The 21,532-nt window shown below is 35.5% G+C and overlaps 1 protein-coding gene across 8 annotated transcripts in view; it reads right to left on the bottom strand.

Annotated features, from left to right (window-relative positions):
- The window catches only part of AGFG1 (ArfGAP with FG repeats 1), a 72,806-nt gene that overhangs the window by 17,902 nt on the left and 33,372 nt on the right, over positions 1 to 21,532 (bottom strand). For 7 of the 8 annotated variants that reach the window (XM_036913235.2, XM_036913227.2, XM_036913180.2 and 4 more), the window contains exons 3-5: positions 12,237 to 12,352; positions 8,816 to 8,978; positions 7,704 to 7,857 (exon numbers count right to left, since the gene is read on the bottom strand). In XM_036913235.2, the coding sequence (XP_036769130.1) occupies positions 7,704 to 7,857; positions 8,816 to 8,978; positions 12,237 to 12,352 (433 nt within the window). The remainder of the gene's footprint in view (positions 1 to 7,703; positions 7,858 to 8,815; positions 8,979 to 12,236; positions 12,353 to 21,532) is intronic. The other variant, XM_036913246.2, reaches the window with a different exon arrangement.

The following is a 21,532-nucleotide window of genomic DNA, read 5'->3' on the forward strand; positions in this document are numbered from 1 at the left end:
ACATGTGGAGTACCATCCCACATATCACTGCTCACATTTCATTCTTGAACATCTTTCAATAATGTGTTTATCCTGTAACTCTAACACTACACAGAAGTACCTAAATTGAAAGAATGCTTCCTACTTAACAGTAGAAATTCTGTATTTTCTGGATATCCTGTAATCTTTTGTCACTGTTTTTACCTGAGATGATAAAATTCAATTTATTTATAAGCTGAAATCTTACTTTCCCAAAAATAAATATAATGGAAGAAGCGGTAAAATACAAATTAAAAATTAGTTTCTTGAAAAATATTTTCATAGAAATATCTATACAAGTTTAAATAGTAAATATTGTACAAGTTTAACAGTTACCATTAGCATTGCTGAGAACAGCAGAAAGCAAGCACAGTTTAGTGAAAAGGGAATCTGAGGTAAGAATGAGAGAATTCCATCCTAACATCTCTCACTTGTTATGCCTTTACCAGTTTCCTACTAGTAAAGTGAGGCGATTCACTAGGTCTCTACTTGCAAATCCAGCACCGTGATTCTACAACTTAGGAGACAGCAAGAACAAATTCTTTGAGAGCTTTGAGATACTAGGCCAAGAAGAAGAAAACACTACTGAAAGACAAAATAAATGTATAAGGCCAAAATATACAATATATAAATACAATATTAATCCAAATGAATAAAAAAGATGGTATAGGAAGTTCTCAAAGTAGGTTATATTCCAAAAGGCAAATTTCTAAGTTCTTATAAACAATTTAATTGTGCATCTGAGAACAAATGAAAAAAGAATAAGGTCCCTAAAAAGCTAGTTTATTGCTTTTACCCTCAACCATATATATAGTCTGTAATAATAAAAATACATATTCTGCATTTAGCTTATATTGAGAATATTACAGGGGCAAAAGTACACATTTAACATGTTTGAAACATCATCAGGAAAAAAAAAATCAGTTCAATGCAATCTATTTTGTCGGTCAACTCTATTTTATCACATTTCCATTTTGTCAGTGTTATCCAACCGGAGCACTGAACACATTCATCAAACACCTGTTTATTATAGCAAGACAGGGCTTGTAATACTCCCATCAGCTTTTATTTGTAGATAGTGGATCTACTCACAGCCTCAACAATTGGTTTTGGTACCTTTTAGAATGTATAAGTGCTGTGGAAAGAACTTTGGTAAACACAACTTTGGAAATTGAACACTAATAAAATTCAGTAATACAAAAATTGCTGTCTGGAATCTCAAGCAATCTCTACACAAAGAAATACACACTATACAGAATGTGACACAAAAGTAAAGATGCTTTTTAAATAATATTACTTCAAAAAGTACAAAAGAGTCAACTCAGTTTAGAATTTAAGGCACCAAATTTATGAACCTGAATCTTGCTGGGAGCTTTCTTTCTTCTTCAATGAGAAATAGGTACTCCTAAGAAAGTTAGAAAATGTAGAGACCAGAGGATAGAAACTGGCAGTCCTCCTCAAATGCAGCTGACAAATACATTGTTTTACCTATACAAATTAGAATTTGTTTTTATCAATCCCCAACATTTAAAGAGAACATTTCATGTTACATAAACAAGATTTCTTTCTTCTCTTAAAATGAATACATCTAATATTTCTGAGCCTGAATTTCCATGTGGCAACAGGAGATTAGAATATCCCCCTTAAAAAGGGCACCACGGTTTCTCCCACTCTGCATTATATTACTCATTTTGTTAACTGGGTGGCAAGGCAATTAAGTTTGACAAAAATCGATTACAATTTACAGTTCAAAGATTTTGTGATATGGTTATTACAGGCAAAAGAACTATTAAATTCTGTAGGTATATTACATCACTAACTGCATACATATTTCTGTCAAAGGTGACTTTCTGAACGTAGTAATGATCCCAGCAGTGACACACATCCACACACACCATCTCAGCCACAGTGTTCAGATGAACGGTAAAGACTCCTGGCTTTTGAGCCATTAACCTATTTGTAAAGGTTTCCCTACAAAACAATGCTAACCAGATTGGTATGGCTGAGTAATTATCATTTGCTATTAAAGGCTCCATTTGTCACACCAATCTGTTCAGGAGAAAATTTTCACCTAATGTATTTTTTTAAAACATGAGAATTTCAGGGCACAAAGTCAGCTATCAATAACTTTTTAAGTTGTGAAGCATATATGGAAAAATAAAGCTTCAGAGAGCTGCAAAGGCTCTGGAAAAAGACACTTCACATTGAACCATGACACTGATTTATACCTAAAAGGCTACCATAAGGTAAAATATAAAAGATGGCATCAACTATACTAGACAAATAAATGTATCATTTTATTAGCTTCTTCTTGCAATGCGCATTTGTAATTTGTATTTTATTCTCCTATAATCAAATGACATTTTTTTTTAAGGGTGATTTGAGTAGTCAACTGATAAGTAAGAACTTTGGGCTAAATCTGTCCTAACATTTCCACCTTATGTGGAAAAGAGACAAAAATAGTTCATCTACTATCTTCTATCAAGCTAATAAACTTAGAGGTTTGTTTTTTTTTTTAACATCTTCTACAACTATAATGCCATTATTTTCAAAGAGCATGTTAAGGGATTTAGTGCAAGTGTGAGTACAGTGATGGTACAAATTAGTCTTTGGAGTCGCAGGGACTTGTCTTAACTATTTCAGGCTAACATGGCTACATGGAAAAGTATAACATTAATTTCCGGACCTATGAATATTCACAAATTGCTTTAAAAGGCAAAAGCACAATGCTGATGGACAGTGACTGTAAAGGGGTTTATAGGGGGGGCCTGGTATAGGGGAGAGCCTAGTAAACATAATATTCATCATGTAAGTGTAGATTAATGATAAAAATAAATAAATAAGCAGTTCCTGTGTGGTGACCTCCAATGAGTTCTACACAAGGGTATAAAGGGCATATAAAAGTGTAGGCAAAGGGTATGTTTGTGTTTATACAGAGGATCAAAGCCTAATTTGGCTACCCCAAAAATAAACTAAGATATAATATGAAAAAGAACTTCCAACATCAGCACTCTCTGGAAGACTCATGCCAGATGATGATCATCAAAAAACCCCGACAAAGATCCACGCACTGCTACAGGTGTAGATGCACTCATCCCACCAGTTCCTGGACTTGCCATGGGAATGAAGAAGGAGATACCTAAGCTGGCCTGTGCATACAGTAAAACAACAAATTTGACTGGATCTATACTGTTGGAACTCAACCAAGAAATAGGAGAAGTGCAAATTGTAGTGCTCCAAAATCTTACAACTACAGACTATTTACTGTTAAAAGAACATATGGGATGTGAACAGTCCCCAGAAATGGGTTGTTTTAATTTGTCTGATTTCTCTCAGACTGTTCAAGTTCAGTTGGACAATATCCACCATATCATAGATAAGTTTTCACAAATACCTAAGGTGCCTAACTGGTTTTCTTGGTTTCACTGGAGATGGCTGGTAATTACAGGTATGCTTTGGTTATGTAACTGTACTCCTATTATGTTAATGTGTGTGCACAATTTAATTAGTAGTTTAAAACCTATACATGCTGAAGTTACTCTACAAGATATGTCAAAGAAATAATCAATCTTCCCATGTTTTCTGCCGCCTGCTACTTCTATAGCTTTTCTTCTTCCTTCCTAATTACAACCCTTAAATAGAATTCATGCCTATATCGAATTCACCGAGTATCATAATTCTTCCAAGTGGTAAAGATACCTCAAGATAAATGCTGGGCATAGAAGCCACAGGGCATAAATATGCAAAGAAGTAAAAAGCTAACCTTTTCAAACAATAAGGCTTCTCTCTCACTTACCAACTCTACATTTCCCTGTATGGCCCCGGAAGATGACTGGTTAGCCAGAGACGGGTAAGATTCCTCAAGGGAGGAACAACCTAAGACAGGCACAGTCGCAGGGGGGCAATCAGGTGAGAAATCGGGGATCAACAGAGGTGAGGCTTAGAACCTCACCCCCCCTGTTCTGAGAGAAATCTTCTGCATACGTGGATGTTTTATTGCCCTTGTCTAGCTTGGATTAACACATAGTCTACAGACACACACCTGATCATCTACATTTGCTCTCTTACAACACTAAACTATGTTTTCTACCTTTATCTTGTATCTACCTACCACTTCAGCATTTTATTAAAAACAATAATAATAAAGAGAGAAATGTGGTATCCACATATAAATCAAGTATAAAAATCAAATGAATATTCGTATTTGAACTGAGTGTTTATAGTTCATAATGCATGAGCAAAACCGAAAGTTTCTGTGATGACTGCCCTTGTACTGTTCACCATGTAACTTATTCACTATGTAAGAATTTGTTCTCCATGTAAGAACTTGTTCGTTATGCCTCAGAAGATTGGAGACTGACGAAAATGAGGCTTGGGGTGGATTAATGATTGTGCATTGAGCATTGACTCCCCTATACAGAATTTTATTGTTGTTAACAACCATTTGATCAATAAATATGAGAGATGCCCTCACAAAAAAGAAAAAAAAAAAAAAGTACACACTTCCAATTGTAAAATAAATAAGTAACCGGGATGTAATGTATAGCATAAGGAATATAGTCAAAATATTGTAACAACTTGGTATGGCGATAGCTAGTACCTAGAATTATCATGTATATAAATGTTGAATCACTGTATTGTACACCTGAAACTAATGTAATACTGTGTGTCAACCACCCTTCAATAAAAAATAATTATCTACAAAAAAAAAAAAAAAAGGCAAAAGCACAGAGAAACACTAAGTGAGTTGAATATTTACAGAAGAGTTTGTAGTTACTTATCAGTCATTTTATATTATATTTCAATAAACCTGAAATTGAGATAAATGCAGAATATTCACAAATCAGTGGTTCACTCTATAGTCACTGATTCTTCCAACTCTCTTGGTCAGCACTCAAAAGCAAGAGTTGGGAACAGAGAGCTGGCAGTCCGTCTGGTCAGAAGGCTTCCTGCCTGCAGAGTCTCCAGGTTCTCGGGACTCTGACTGCTCAGCTATGCAGAAGGGAAATCTACCACAGACCCAACAGTTTAGGCTTCCTGACTTCTTACCCTACTTCTCAGTACAACCTCTCCTGAAAAAGAGATCGTCATCATCCTTTAAAAAAGGATCGCCTCTTTTAAGCAAACATGTACATAAATAAACATGGAAGTTACACTTTAATTTTCTTCTGCAACATGTCTTTAGAAATTTTTATTAATATTTAAAAAGTTCCTTTAATGCTTAGTAGACAGAAATGTGGCTGGAGAACAGCTTTTCTACAATTTTTCAAGCTATTTCAAACAGCATATTTCTGGAGATTGTCTGTCTCTATGATATATACTTTATAGATTATCCAACTATAAGCCAGGTGTTCAAATTAGAAGGAGAAAAGAGATAGCAACACAATCTCACAAGTGAGTGGAAGAAGGTAAAATAACTTCTAAAATACAAATAGGAAAGCAATGCTATGTTTTCTGCTCTGCTCATAAAATGGTGAAATATATGCTTTAGAAAGATAGTCTCGTATTTTTCAAAGATATAATAAGCTTTAGCCAATACCCCTATTCACACATGCAAAAATATAAACCAAAACTTCAAATTATCAAATAACACTGCTACAAAAATCAATTCTTTAAATTAGTACTCGCATTTGCTTTGATGCTTATTCAACTTTCTATGACATGCACATCAAAGCTTACTGGCATCCAAAATAGATCCCACATATATCTCTGATATAAATACATTATGTGGTCTTAGACTGTTCACATCATACCTTCTAAAAAAGTAGAAGAAAGCATAAAAAGCAATGGTAAAGACTCAAAAAATTAACAAGCTATTAGGAAATGAATGTAAACCGTCTGAGAAACCTTAGTTAAGATCCAAAAATTAAGCAGGATAAAAACTCTATAGTATGTCCTCTGTGTTAAACACATAGGGCTATACGTACCTGTGTACATATGTATGTATGGGTGTGTGTATATACATATATATATGAACACATGTATGTGGTATGTATGTTTGTGTGCAGGTAAGAGAAAGAAAGGAAGAACACTATTGTACCTTCAATATGCTAAACTCATCTATTTGAACCTCACCACTTAGGAAGTTATCAAAATCAATTTATAGAATACAAAATTAAGAAATGTTCAATAACTTGCCCAAAGTTATATGGACACTAAGGGATGAAGCAGCATTTGAACTTCAGACACTGTTACTACAATTAGAGATAGATAAAAATGACCACATTTACACTTCAATTATCAATTTTTACATATTACCTAGGTAACTGCATGGTTTATCCATTCATATTACCTAGGTGACTGCATGGTTAACAAAGTAAAACTCCATAATTACTAATTTCTGGTGAAATGCACTGAACTCACTGTGACAAATGTTAAATTTAAATCTAAGAATAACAAAGGATTTACATCTTCAGGTGCCAACCTGAAGATATTCCTACGCCAAAGATGGGATGATTTTGAGCATCAATAAAAATATGACAACAAACTTCAGATGCACAAAATGGTATCTATGATTTCATTATGATACTAAGCAAAAAACAGGTCACCATTTAAAAATGCTAGGGAATCAACTCATTCTGATACCCGATTGATCAGAATCAATCGCATCTTGACTTTTCTGTACTAATTACACCACTGGATAACCAGTTTCTTAAAAAAGTATTTCAGCTGACAAATGAAGGAAAGATAAATTAAGAATGTCACATTTTGCATATGAATCTAGGCATTTAGCATCAACAGCTAACATTACAAACCCAGATGACTGTTATTATGTGCCTCTTAAACCCTAAGTAGCAGGCTTGGCCCTTTACCACCTCCCCCTCTCCACAGAAGAACCTATGACTAATCGACTCTTTAAACGCAACTATCAATTTACAAGAAATACAAAGGAGAAAGGAGTTTGTTAGAGGACCCCACAGTGATGCAATCAACAAATTCAGACGGCTGAAAAATAAAGGACAAACAACCTGGTTTCTTCAAATAAATTACAGAGGAAAAAACAGGGATGGAAGAAGAACCTACAGACTAAGAGACACACCTCACATTTACAATGTGCGGGCCTTATTCAAAAACCGATTTGAATAAACTGTGTATCTGTGTGTGTGTTTGTGTGTGTGTGGGACAGAGAGAGAGAGAGAGAGAGAGAGAGAGAGAGAGAGAATTGGAATGGAAATTTGAATACTGACTAATGAATTACTATTATCGAGGGCCTGATAATACTACTGTGGTTATGTTTAACAAAATCCTTCTGTTTTATAGATACATATAAAATATTTAAGGATAAATATGTCTGAAATTCAAAATAACATGAGAGAAAGAAATAGGTAGAATGGTTAAGTGGAATCAGATTAACCATGAGTGATGAGTATACGAAGGTTACATTATCTGGTCACTTTAGAATATCTGCAATTTCCCATAATAAAAGGGTAAAAAAAAGATACTGAAAAGTCTTTCTCATCTTTTTTTTTTTCAAGTAGGTCATGTTACTATCTGACATTAAATATAATCTCTTTTGTGATTAAAAAGCATCAGAGTTACATGACTACATATTACATCTTGATAGCTATGGGTGATCAAACATTTTCAATAGAATGTTTACTGATACTTAAGTTTAAGAAAGAATGGGTATATTTTGGTGCTATACACACTTTTCTGGCAAAAGCTGTTAGGGAAAAAGCACTTACTTGCATGACTGTTGAAATGTGCAAAGTTAGCAAAATTGGCTGTAGCTGTTGACTGAGGTGCTGGAGCAGCAAAGATGTCTGAGCCAAGATCACTTAAAAGGTCAAACTGCTTCTTGTCCTGCTGCTGCCCTTGAGAGCGACCTACAACAGGGGACTATAAACCACATAAATGATAGAGTTTTCAGTGGGATCCACTAAAATTTTATAACACTTTATTACATTATAAAATGTAATATTTTATTTGTAGTGTTGAGTACTTTGATATTTTCTGAAAACCACAAATTTTCAACATCTATTCCCAAATTACCTCTCAATTTTACGTAGAGTCGAAAGCAAAGAAATATAATTGTAACAGTTATTACACCTCATGACACAAGACGAACTTACTGCTAAGACAGTGCAGAAAGGCTTCACAGCACATATCCTTTATACATGGAAAGAATTACAATATACTGATTTAACTGTTCTTTTTCACACAAATCTTTTGTGAAAACAGAGAAATTTATCCAGATGCCCTGGTATGTATTACTAAAAAAAGGTGGGATTTAACTCAAATGGCACCATGCCTCAGAATGATCCTTGAACAGGACAGATGGAGCCCTGCCACACAGTAACAAGACTTGTCAAGTCCCGTCAACTCTAATGAAGTGCAGAAGCACAACCTTTAGGTACCAACTTGTGCAAAGGCTTGAGTCTACTCAGTTTTTTAGAGTAAGGTTAAGTAATGTAATCCTGCGTTTCAATGATAAACATGCTTCAAAATCAGGCATGAGGGAAAATACTACTTGAAGAAACCCTTTCATGTAAAAAAAAGTACATCACAGAGACTACAGTGTTCTAACTTGATGGTCATCATAGATTCTTGTTTTACTAATGGTATGTTACATAATAGACAGCTATAAACATTCCTGTATACCTTTGCAAAGCTGAGAACTTAAATTCATATTTGTAAAAGCAAAAGAACAAAAATATACACATTCCAACTACTTAACCAAAAGTCTTCTATTTATAATACATCAGGACATAATGCTACTGGCATATAACACTTCTCAAATTCCTGATACTCAGTCCTTAAGCAGAAGTCTCTACAAAGACTTACAGAGACCACTCACCTGACTAGGCGTGCCCTTGTTCAAGTGCAGGGCTGGTGCTGAATCTCCTAGAAGAGATTTCAGTGGTTTGACCTCAGGGGTGCTGTTAGCGCTACTAGCAGAGGACCCTGAAATAGATGCATGAACTGATGCCACCACTTTGGCTTGTTCTGGTGGGACATACCTAAAATAGATGAAAAATTGAGCAGACAGTTAATTAAGAAAATGTGGGGAATACTACACTCAAAACTGATAAGCTTAATCTAATTTTGCACAAGCCTATTTCAACATTAATCTTATTTCAAAACCCTCTTAGAATTGATAGCTTAAGACTACACTTAATTGAAATGCTCAGATAGAGTAATAAAGACTAACTGTAAAACTTGTTCCAACTATTTACTTACGATTTTTCTAAGATAATAAATACAATAAATATCTTTTTTTAACAGAGAACCTATAGTTAATCATCATGACAAACAGTTAATACTCTAATTTTTAAAAGCTGAAGTATATATAGTAAGATCATAAATAACATTTGGGAACAGAACAAAAGGAAGAGAAGACATTATTATATTATAGTTAACAGCCTAAAGTATAAAGGCCTATTACAAATCTGTAAGAATGAGATCCACAACCTAATTTTTAAATGGACAGAAGCAATTCACAAAGGGAGGCATAGAAATGAAAACAGTCATAATCTAATAAAAATGCAAATTAAAGTATCATTTGCATTTGAGCTGAGTGAAGCTTCAAATTTTGTTGCTATCTATTAAAATACATAAACAAGTATGTTCTGTGCCCCTAAAGTACAAAGTCCAGAAATTTATCCTTAGGAATTAAATGGTTATGGGTACCTAGATAAATGTACATGTGTGTTACAATTGTACTCTTTGTAATTTCAAAAAAACTGGGCAATAACCCAACATTCATCAGGAGAAAAATATTTAAAGGGATTATGCTAACATCTATATAGTACAAAGTTACTGCTTTGACATGGAAAGATGTCCCTAAAACTTTACAGGTAAATGCAGGATTCAAGGGAGGAAGCGAGTAAAGGAAGGTAAGGGAGGCGGTAAGAATATGATGCCCCCAAACTGCCAGTACTCATCTCCAGGGCTGGATCGCGGATTATGTGACAGCTTCCTCTCTCTGTACTTCCAGGTTTTGTCCCACCCTCTCCTCCTCCCCACCCCTAGTAACAAGTGGGTTGGGGAAGAAGGAAGAGTGGGGAAGTGCACCTGTCTGTGCCAGACAGAGCTCAAACTCCAGCTCCACTACTTAGCAGCTGTGAAAGCTGGGCAAACTGCTGCAATATTTTGTGCCTCCAATTTTTCATCTGTAAAAGAGAGAGATGGTTGCTGTGAGGTATAAGTGAGTTAGCATTTGTAAAGTACTTAGTTTCTGATACAGGTGTGTTAGCTACATAAGTGTTAGCTATTATCAAATTACGTAATATTCACAAACAATAAAACTGCTTTGTTTTTTCCAATAAATGGGAGAGATGGAATATGAGAATGAAAACAGGAAGGTATGCTTTCCCATAATTTGGCATATCACTGATGACATCAATTTTTGAGTACAGCCAAGTGTTATCAAAGGATAAAATCAGGTACTATTATTCAGTTCAAAAGACTGACTAAAGTAAAGAAGCTTGTATAGCACAGGAAATGAATTTGAAAATTGGTCAGAAGAACAAAATAAAATCCCATTAGGTGGCAAAAGTCTCAATGTTCTAAGTGTGGTTGCCTACAGTGAGGATTTTTAGGGGGGCTGCACTTGGATGGTGCTTATGTCATGTTAAAAACGCACTGCATCACTCTCTAGTTACATGTCACAGGTGTGAGGGAGCATGAGTTAAAAATGGACAGGTCACGGCCTGCCTCCGCATTTTTATATCTCATTATTACTATCCTGTTTCTCATGACAGAAAAAAAAACATGAGTAATAATTATTTGAGGTTTACAGTTATTTGGGTCATGGTTTGAAAAATATTATTTATTATTATTTTTATTATAATAAATGCAGGGGGGAATCTATGGTTTTAATTCTACCAACTTCTATTCACACACACTTTTCTCTTGCCACTTGAACCTAAACTGTCTGAAATCCCAGCTAAATCCTATTCAAACAAACTTTCTGACTTGGTAAGAGAAAAACTGTGGGGAAAATAAAGAATTAGGCTAGGGCTATGCAGGGAGAAAGGTCTTAACTATGCAAGGAGGAAGGGTAAAAGTTCTAGGAAATTAAGAGCTAAAATGATAAAAGGAAGATTACACACTTCAGAGATTTATTTATGCCATCATGTGTTTTACTATTACCCCACCTTCTAAGATTTTCTTTTTTCCCAAACTGAAATTTTAATGGTATATTCTTATCTATATTCACACCTGATCTACCTAATGTCATTGATTATTTCTGGCTAATCTTGCCTTGCAAAATTAGTCTCCTCTAGAGAACAGTAAGAAGGCAAGTTCACAGAGCCCACAAATCAGAGCTACTTCTTCCTAATGTGCTCACTGAATGGCCATGACATCCCGCCCATAGACCACAGGACACAGTCCCTCAGGACCAAAGCAGGCTTTTAAATATATCATCTCTGGGCCAAAATACAGCTCCTCAGGGAAACAAGAGGCTATTTACTTTCTCATTATCTTTTCCCTGTATTGGTGATTCTCTCCTTATCTACTTACCCTGAAGAAAGAAATAGGCACTACTGAACACTGATAACAAAACTACCAGAAGTTCATCGTTAATGAATCTTAGTATATTAAATTATGTTCATATAGCTAAAAATGAAAAGCCCCAAGTAGCTGACCTATAGCTCTACAGATATACTCCTTGCTCTGCTGCAAAGGGCTTACTAGTGTTATGTCCAGCCTGTTTTAATTTCATTTTAAAATTTAACATCTAAAGGATTGAGTTAGGGGAGTATAAACACTCCCTTCTTAACCAGGCAGTAAAATGATCTGAATGGGAAGTGAGGGATATTTTGAACAAAGACTCACTGCAAGATGCAATTAAGTGGATGGATTACGACACAAGAGTTTAGTATAGTACAGTGCCTAATACATAAAAGATACAAACCTGCTAAAGGAATGAAGATTTTAAGAAAGGAAACTTTGTAAGACTAAAATGTCTAGAGAAGCTAACAGGGAGAAGGATCAGAAGATCTCTAACTTCCAAAATAAAGGGTAGGAGGCCTGGCAGTAAGGAAAAGGCTGTGCTAGGCACAGATAAGAGGATAAAGTACAAGTAAAGGCTTTGGGAAACCAAACTATAAAGAGTATCTACCTACCTGCCTATTTCCTTATTTCCTACCTGCCTGCCTACCTACCTACCTATGTATTTCCTTCTTTCCTTCCTTCCTTCCTTATGTCAGACTCTTACCCATAATTAATGTGATTTGGGGAGCCTTTGCTCTAAATACAAACTATTCACTCACCATCTTTTCTTTTCATATTTTTCTTGTAGGAACTCTTTCACTTTTTGTGGATCCCTGAAGTCTGGAATTGCTGAAGATCTATCATCAAATAATCCTAGCCAAATCTGTTTACAGACCTTTGGAAAGAATTAAAAAAAAAAAAAAAAAAGAACTGTTAAATTCAACATCCTAATTGAAATTTTAAGGGAAAATTATGATTCTTTCAGAAAGCTGAGCTATTTAATTTTAATAATACTGCTTTCGTTGAGAGTATGTATCACAATGATAAGTGAAGAAGCAACAAATGAAGAGACTACATTTATTTTAATGTTACAGTATGCCACAAAATCTTAGCAACAACATGATAAAGAATAGCACCTCACAGGGATACAAACAGTGAAATGAGATTTCACTATCAAGAGGACCTGGGATTTTTTTTGGTCTTGGGAAGATAAACTGTAAGCTATCAGTAAAGTTGTGTAACCTTTATGAACCTCGGTTCCCTCATCCGCAGAAAACAGAGGAATTACACCAGCAGCAATTTCACAGATCCTTGACAAGTTTAAAAATCAACCAAAAAGGATAAACAGAAAGTACCAGAATCACAATTTTCTATTAAACTGCAAAAACAAAAATACAAGGCAGATACAACTACAGCCTTATAGTTGCCTCCTGTTTATTCTTCTCTAAAGGCTAAAAAAATGAGAATCTGAGATTTCTCAAAGAAATTAAATGGTGCAGAACTCAAACAGGGCACAAAGAGTATAAAAAGAACTATAAAGAAAAAACTGATAAAATTGACTTAAATAAAAATTTTAAACTATGATCTCAAAAAAATTTTAAGAATTAAAATGCAACCCACCAACTGATAAGAAGTATTTGCAAAACATGTAAGAACTTGGAAGAACTTGAATCCAAAATATATGAAGAATTCTTAAAATATATAAAGAATTCAATTGCTAAAAAAAAAAAAAAGACCAGAAAAACACTTTTTAAAGAATGGGCAAGAAAATCTGAATAGACACATCACCAGAGATACACACACAGCAAATAAGAAGCCCTACATCATTAGTCATGAAGAAAATGTAAATTAAAATGACACTGACACCCCACTACACAGACACCCACAGAGAACACTAGAATGTCTAAAAACGTAAAGACTGACCGTATCTTATGTTGGTGAGAATGTGGAACAACTAAAACTCTCAAGAATGTAAAATGGTTCAACCATTTTGGAAGAAAACTGGCAGTTCCTTAAAAGTTAAACTTCTACCTACTATATGACCCAGCCATCCCACTTCTAAGAGAAATAAAAGCACATGTCCACAACGCAATGTCCATTGACAGCTGAATGGATAAACTTTGGAAAAATCTAAGTAGGACACTAATCAGCAACAAAAAGGAACAAACTATTGATACAAGCAACTACATAAATGTCAAAATAATCAAGTCAGACCATTCCCCACCCCCAAAAGTACAGACTATAGGATTCCATTCAGAAATTGTAAACTTACCTACAGTGATGGAAAGCACATCCATGGATGCATTACCAAGTGGCACAAAAACTTTTGGGGCTAATGAAAATGTATGTTCTCTTACAATTGTGACGATGGTTTCAAGTATGTCAAGATTCATCCGTTCTATACTTTAAATATGTACAATTATTATAATTAATTATTCCTCAATAAAGCAATACAAAACAAGTCCACAAGTTTCCGAAATCATATTATTTCAAGTAACCAAATATGACATGGTGACAAGAGCACAGCATCTCACTTCTAAAAGCCTGACAAAAATTTAAGAAATCAAAGAAGGAAAAACAGTATTCTTCTCAATCTCACCTGCTTACTGAAGTGGATAAGGGAGAAATAAGGATTGGAAAAAGGACTCATCCTTTTCCTCTCCTGTCATGTACCCCAAGCATGTTTCAAACCTTTCTTGTGCTTCCCCACTACTCTGGGAAGGACACAGGATAGTACAGATACTAGGAAGTTATTAAAACAGTACAGCTGACACATGGTGAGGACTAAGCTAAGGAGCAATTGCATTATAAAAACATCTCAGTGGCAAAGCCCAAGAAGCACAGACACCAAGGAATGATAGAAAATGCAACTTACTGCCAGAAATAGTATAAACCCTGTACAGGCTCAGCTTCTTCAGTAAATACTTAGCTAATTAAAAAGAACCACCTAGGCCTCTCCTCAGGCAGAAACCTAACTAATGATTCTCCCAAAAGGTAACCTTGAAAGATTCTGTGGCTTTACAATTACATTCAAAGGGAGTACTGGAAATTTTTAATTCTTCCTCCAGCTTCACCTAGCTCTTCAGGTACAAAGTAGGTAGAATGTTGACTTTAATCAGGTAAAATACGTCAAGAGTTAAAAAAAAAAAAAAAAGGGTGGTTATAATAGACCATGGAACCTACACGAGTTTAAGAAAAACAAAGGTATGATGAGGATGATGGACAACCAAGTTTAGCCTCAGCAGACTGGAGATTGTCCCAAAATTGCTGGAGTTAGGAATTAGAGGGAGTGAGCTAGAAAGAGAGAAACAGTGGTGGTCAGAGAACAGGATGCTTGAACTTGAAATTTGAGAATACAGTTATCAATAAGTAAAAAATTCTGAAATAAGATGGTTATTAGAGATAAGAGGTCAAAGAATTCAGGAGGCTAAATTATCTATGGGCATGATAATCTTGTGGGTTATGTATGTGGATACTGGGATCGGCAGAAATGATTAACACTAATGGGAAAAAAAGACTACATAAGGTGCTAAAATCTATACTGAATGGGGTGGGGTGGGGGTGCCTACCAGTATGACTGCAACAAGAAGACACAGCAGGTGATAAAATCTACTGATATAGGAGAATGGGGCTGGGGGCCAGAACCTTAACTGAGGAGCAAGAATGACACCTACAGTCCATTATCTAAAAGGATGGCACACATGATGGAGTCAGTTTTGATGATCTCTTTGGGGAAGGTGGATAATCAATTCTAATTATAGAACAATGGTGGGGTGGTGGTAATTATGAGCCGGGCTAGGAAGCCAGACTACCTAAATTAGAATTCCAACTTCACTCAACAGAACCTGCTTCACAGAAATGTTGGAAAGGTTAAATAAGTTAGTATATGTTTTCCACTCAGGACAAGCATATACAGTGAACTTTCAGTTGTGTTAGTTATTATTACTTTTGGGCTTGGTCTTTCAAGAGGTTTGTGATGATGGGTTATAAAGTGATGAAGTAAATAAGCAAGGACTGAGCAGTAGGGGTCTCATCAGGAACACAGGAAATGTTGGGTCTCCATTCCTGCTGTAGACAGAATCAAAGTTACCTTCACAGCACGATCTCCCTCCTCTCAACTTCTTTACCACTTTGTAACTCTCCATGAAACTCACTACCAGTCACCTTACATTAGAATTACTGGGCATGTGTGCCATTTAATTTTTAGTTCTTCACAATGTTTAAAACAATGTGTTGTGTCATATGAAGTGATTGAAGATTGATAATACTCAAAACAAGATCTTTCAGTGAAATTAAAAATAAAATCACCCATCAGCTAACAGAATAAATTTATGAAACTGTCATAATTGTACTTATCTAGTGCTAATCCACTTTAGAACTGCAATCGTAATAGCCACTGAAAGAATGTAAAATATTTTAAAGCCTATTTATCAGTCAGGGTTGCCAGAGGAAACAGATGGCACACTCAATTTGGGTAATTCAAGAAAACTTTAATAGATTGACTGTTTACAAAGGTAGGCTGTCAGGAAATCACCAGGGCTCATAACAGCAGGCCCTAACATCACTCCCTGGCAGGGAAGTGGGGAAGAGAGGAAGATGTCAGCAACATTAAAACAAAGAGGGCTACTTGATGGGAGCTTTGACCTTCAATGGATGGATGCAGCCAGGCTGCAGAAATCCCATAGGGAAGAAATTAAGAAAGTATATATCCTAACCTTTCCCTTCTTTTCTTTGATCTGCTAACAATGTTCCCCCACCAGCTGAACCAACCTAGAAGCTAGCAGGCAAGAAAGCCCATTTGTGTATCCAGACAAACCAACTGCCTGGAACTAGAGCAGGGTAAAGACTAGAACTGTGAAGGGAAGATGGAAGCCAGCCAAACCAGCATCCAAATTATGAGAAAAAATATATTCAATGGAACAATTTAAAAAAATTATTAACACCAGAAGTAGGAAACATCCATACTAATTCTCAATTACTCACTTTGGGGTAAGTGGAGGTTCCATGGCCAGGATCCTCACCTGATGCTGATATACCTGCCCACTGCACATGTACAATGCTCACAGGTGCATGCTTGCCCACATTTTGGCAGTGAACTATTACAGACTCTCTATAAAAAGCTACGCCAGGGCTGTGGGGCTGCGATGCTGCAGAGAGGCCCTGAGGCAGAGACTGGCTTGCTGCATGCAGACTGTCCGGGGGGCGGATGGGATTCTAGCACCTGACCTCTTCCACCAGGAGAATAAAGTCTGATGTAAGACCTTTCACCCCAAGAATGTTCAGTTGTCATTTTTCGGTCTCACCAAATCCACAGTGAACTTGATGGAGGCTGAAACCCTCAGGCAAGACACTTATATATAAAAGGAAGGGTATGGAAACACTGTTGCATCAGGCTTGAGAAGGAAAAAAAGTTAGGAATAGAGATGACATACTGTAGTTTTGTTAACCTCTGGGGGACAGCAAAACAGAAGAGAAACTGGCTGGAATGGGTACTTACCTTTATTCAGACAAACTTATGTTTTATAAAAAGAATATAAACAAACAATGTGACATGACTCTGCATACAACCTTTAGATAGAAAGATATAAAAATAAGGTAAGGACAGAAAAGAGCTCTGGAATTAGATCATCTTTTTTCATTAAGCCAGTCTATGAATATCCACCTAGATTTCCAATTTTTTTTTGTTTGTGTGTGCTTTCTCTCCTTAGTGGAGAGATGGTGGTTACTGCCTCCTTCTGTATATAAGATATAATTACAGCATTTGATAATTTTGCCCATAAAACACATGAGTAATAGGAGACTTAAAAAACTGAAAATTCCATGAACCAGTAATTACTATCTACTTTTTGGAAGCAGAAGAAGTGAACAAAAGTAGTATTAACCAACAAGAAATAGCATTAGGAGTTCTCCAGAGAGTTACCATCGACCTATTACACCCAAAATAATGGAATTTTATTTTGCTCTAAGATGATGAAACAATCATTTTTTTTGCCTTACTGTGCACTAAAAATCCACTATCAGAAAAATATCTCAAATATGTATCATGACTCAAGGTAAACTGGAAAAAACGAGTACATCATTAACAGTTTCCACACTCATCCAACCTATAGTAACATGACTATGCTATTATTTCTAGACCACCAGCTAATAGGTATTTCTCAGTGATGGCCTGTATGAAATGATATATATTTATTAATAATGCTTACAGAAATAAAAACACGATCCATATGTCTTATGCAAGAGAAATGGATAGTCCTGCATTTATATACATCTTTTTAGGACTGTATGGTATATTCCATATTAAAATTTGGCTTTTAAAAATGTGCTAGCAAGAATTAGAACAATGGCAGCCAATTCACTGAAAATAGGCACATAGAGGCTATCCATGCAGACTGCTGAGACACCAGAGTCTTTGTGAAGCAGACACATGAGTATATGAGGGATAAGACTTATAAGATATTAACCCAATTTATTTAATCCCAGGTTTTTTGTTTGTTTTTTAAATTTAAGTACAAACTACCTTATAGTGACATCTTTAGCATAAGAATCAAATTCTTCATTACAGCCTATTGAGGCCCCACAGAATTTAATCCCTGATTGACTCTCCAAAGACATATTCTACCATCAGTTTTCCAGCTCCACAGGCTTCCACGGGTCTTCCCTGACCACCAAATCCAAGGGGGCAACACCCCCAACCAAATGTCAGATACACATTATTACAACGTATTATTTATTTTCATGCCCTTTATTTTCACAACTTCTAAATGTAAATTTCATGAGACAGGATGTATCTCTCTGATTTACCACTATTTGTATTCTCAGTACCTGACACATGGTAGACAATAATCTGATGCATGAGTAAAAGCAACTTCCTAACAGCCCTGAAATATATGTACAAGTTTCCTTTTTTTCCCTTTGTTCCATCTAAAACGTACATGCTGACCTAGAACATTTAGCTTACCAACTTATTCATGCAGAAGTAATAAACTGACTGATCCAAATTCTCAATCGCATATAGGCCAGAGGTTAGCAAATTATATCCCACAGGCTAAATCTGGCCTATGGCCCGTGGTTGTTGCTGAAGTTTCACTGGAACACAGCCACGTTCACTTGTGTATCTATTGTCTATGGATGCTTTGCTGGGTAGTGGCAATTGAGACTGTATCATCCACAAAGCCTAACACTTATCATCTGATCATTTACATAAAAAGTATGCTGATCCCTGACTTACCTGCAACCACAGACTATGATACCATTCCAGCACCCAAGAATAAAGGAAAATAAATAAAAGCTTGTTTTAGAGGCAGGTGTTATAATGTACATGGGGAATAAGAGAGATGAACATAAAATGAAAGAAGCTTTTCCCTGGAGGAAGAACTTTCCAATAGTAAGGACTATCTAAAGGCCAATTTATTATATAAACCCATTCACTTGAGAATAAAGGAGAAAAAGTACCAGAGTAAGTTTCAGGGAAAAAATAACAGGTTTTATAACACTTGGTTTCTAAATAACTTGTAAGCACAAAGAAACAGAAAAGACAGAAAAGCAAACAGAACATGAGAGAGAAATTAAATGCAGTGGCAATAGCAATAAAACTTCCAAGTGTCTGTGAGTTGTGAAGGAGACCAGTAGCTCTAATTCAGACACACACTATGGAAACTTACACTAAAACAAAAAGGCAGAAGACATAACTCACAGCACATTTCCACACTTATTTCATTTAATGTCTCCAGTGCTGAGAGAACTGTGTCCCAGACAGATTGCAGCAACCAAAACCCAGCCACACTAGGTCAGATAAAACAAGTTTACAGGAAGAATACAGTAATCCTTCCAAAAACAAAAACAAAGACAAAAACTGTATGGGAACCTGGGCTGCAAACAGGAAGCCATCTGGGATGTAGTAGTCTGAGTATGTTTCCTAAAAACCCTCTCTACACATCCCAAACAGAGTTTATCACTATTGCTTTTCCACGCTGATGTCTAATCCCTACTTTTGCTCATCTTAGTACATTTTTTTTCTGCCTGGTTAGAGTGCACATGGCCCAGTATATACTGCCTTTTTGGTTCAATGATTCATCATTTGAATCCAGCCTCTTATTGAACTTTAATTCAACTTCTTAAGAGAGGACCTGATTAGTCACTGGCCACTTGGGATAGCCGTCCATTCGTGATCCAGTCAGCTGTGTGTTTTTGTGATTTTTCAGGGCAGGGGGCCCTCCCACTTTCTTCCTTTAGCAAGGAGTATGAGCTTTGGGAAAGAACACCATATTAAGTGATGTGTATCCTTCTCAGTGCAGCCTATCGGGAAGCACATAATGTCAATTTGTCCTGTTCCTGTTGATATTACTGATCACTCCCTAAACACACAGTTTATTCATGAATATACTTTGAAAATTATAAAAAGCTTTATAAAAATGTAAGAATACATTGTAAAGCCAGAGTATTTTTCAAGAAAGATTATCAATTGCCCTACCTTCTCAAACTAAGATGACAAATTATGCTGGATGGGTAACAAAACAATGCTCTGCCTTTTAATTTTATATGCTATGTCCTTAACAAGTTTCCATAATTTTAGGTAGGTAAACTTACCAATTTTTACTTTGTGAATTTTTAAATTATTTTTAGTCTATAAAGTCCTTCTACCTTTAAATGTTAAATATGTAGTCAGTGATATTTTTTTATTAATTTTTATGGTAATCAGGTCTTCATGTTTTTATTGGCTACCCCAAAGTATATACATTCTGAAACACTAAAATTTAGTTTTGACTGTTTTTTAGTTATGAAATAATTTGTTTTATAGAAAAGGTGCAAGTGTAGTAGAAAAACGTCCCATATACCTTTACTCTGGGTCTCTAATGTAAACATCTCCTTTATCATTCTCTCTTGATAGGTAAAACTTTTTCCAAACCATTTGAATTAGAGGCATGAACCTTTTACCCCTAAATGTGTCATCTCCTAAAATAGGGACATTCTTTAATGTAACTACAGCACAATTATCAAAGTGAGGAAATTAGCATTTTATACTATTATGATCTAATCCACAGACTAGTCAATTATCTTAAAAATGTCCTTTGCTATAAGCAAAAGGAAAAGATTCTACTGATCCAGAATCCATAGCTGTCTTGTCTCCTTAAATCTCTCCTAATCTGCAACAGTTCTTCAGTCTGCCTTTGTCTTTCATGACCTTGACATCTTTGGAGAGTATACAGGCCTGTTATTTGCAGCATGTTCCTTAGTTTTCCTCATGATTAGATTTCTTATGCATTTTGGGAAGAAACATCACGTAAGGGATGTGTATCCTTCTCAGTGCATTGCATCAATAAACACATGATGTCGATTTGTCCTGTTCCTGGTGATGTTAACTGATCACTTGGTTAAAATAATGTATGTCAAATTTCTCCATAGTAAAGTCATTATTTGTAGGGAGATACTCTGAGACTATTTTCTATATTTTATGGCTTCCTTTATGACTTTAAATTTTAACTCTAAAATTTTTCTGAAATTTTAGTATGCCAATGTCAGTTAACATTCTAATTGACTCTCCATTTATTGAATAACCAATTCCTTTGACACAAGACTGCTAACTTCATTTATTTTAGAACAACTTCATACACATAATAGATTATAGCATATTTTAGGATTTAGTCTATAGATCTGTGCCTATATTCTCCCACTAGTTTCAGACTTTTGTAATTACTGCTAGTTTACACTGCAAATTACTGCCTATAAATATAGATACATTTAGTATCTAAGTAGAGCCCATCTTATTTACTCTTTGTTTTACAAATTCTTCCCAGCTAGTTTACTTTGTTCTTTTGGATGAACTTTAGAATTATTTTCTAAAAAGGAAAAAAAATTCCCACCAGCATTTTGGTTGCCATTGTTCTAAACTTAATACGCGAAGCCTCTTAAGGCAAAGCATTTCATTCCCAAAGACAGTATGAAGTATGAGTCTGATCAGCAAGGTTGCCAAGAAGAAAAAATTAACCAAAGGTTTGTGTTTCTCTCTCCACAGAGTAAGCTTCACATTTTTTACATTCTCCAGAATTTAACTACATCGAATGAGGAATTGAGC

This window comes from Manis pentadactyla, chromosome 6 (assembly GCF_030020395.1).
Source record: "Manis pentadactyla isolate mManPen7 chromosome 6, mManPen7.hap1, whole genome shotgun sequence".
In the NCBI taxonomy this organism is placed as follows: domain Eukaryota; kingdom Metazoa; phylum Chordata; class Mammalia; order Pholidota; family Manidae; genus Manis; species Manis pentadactyla.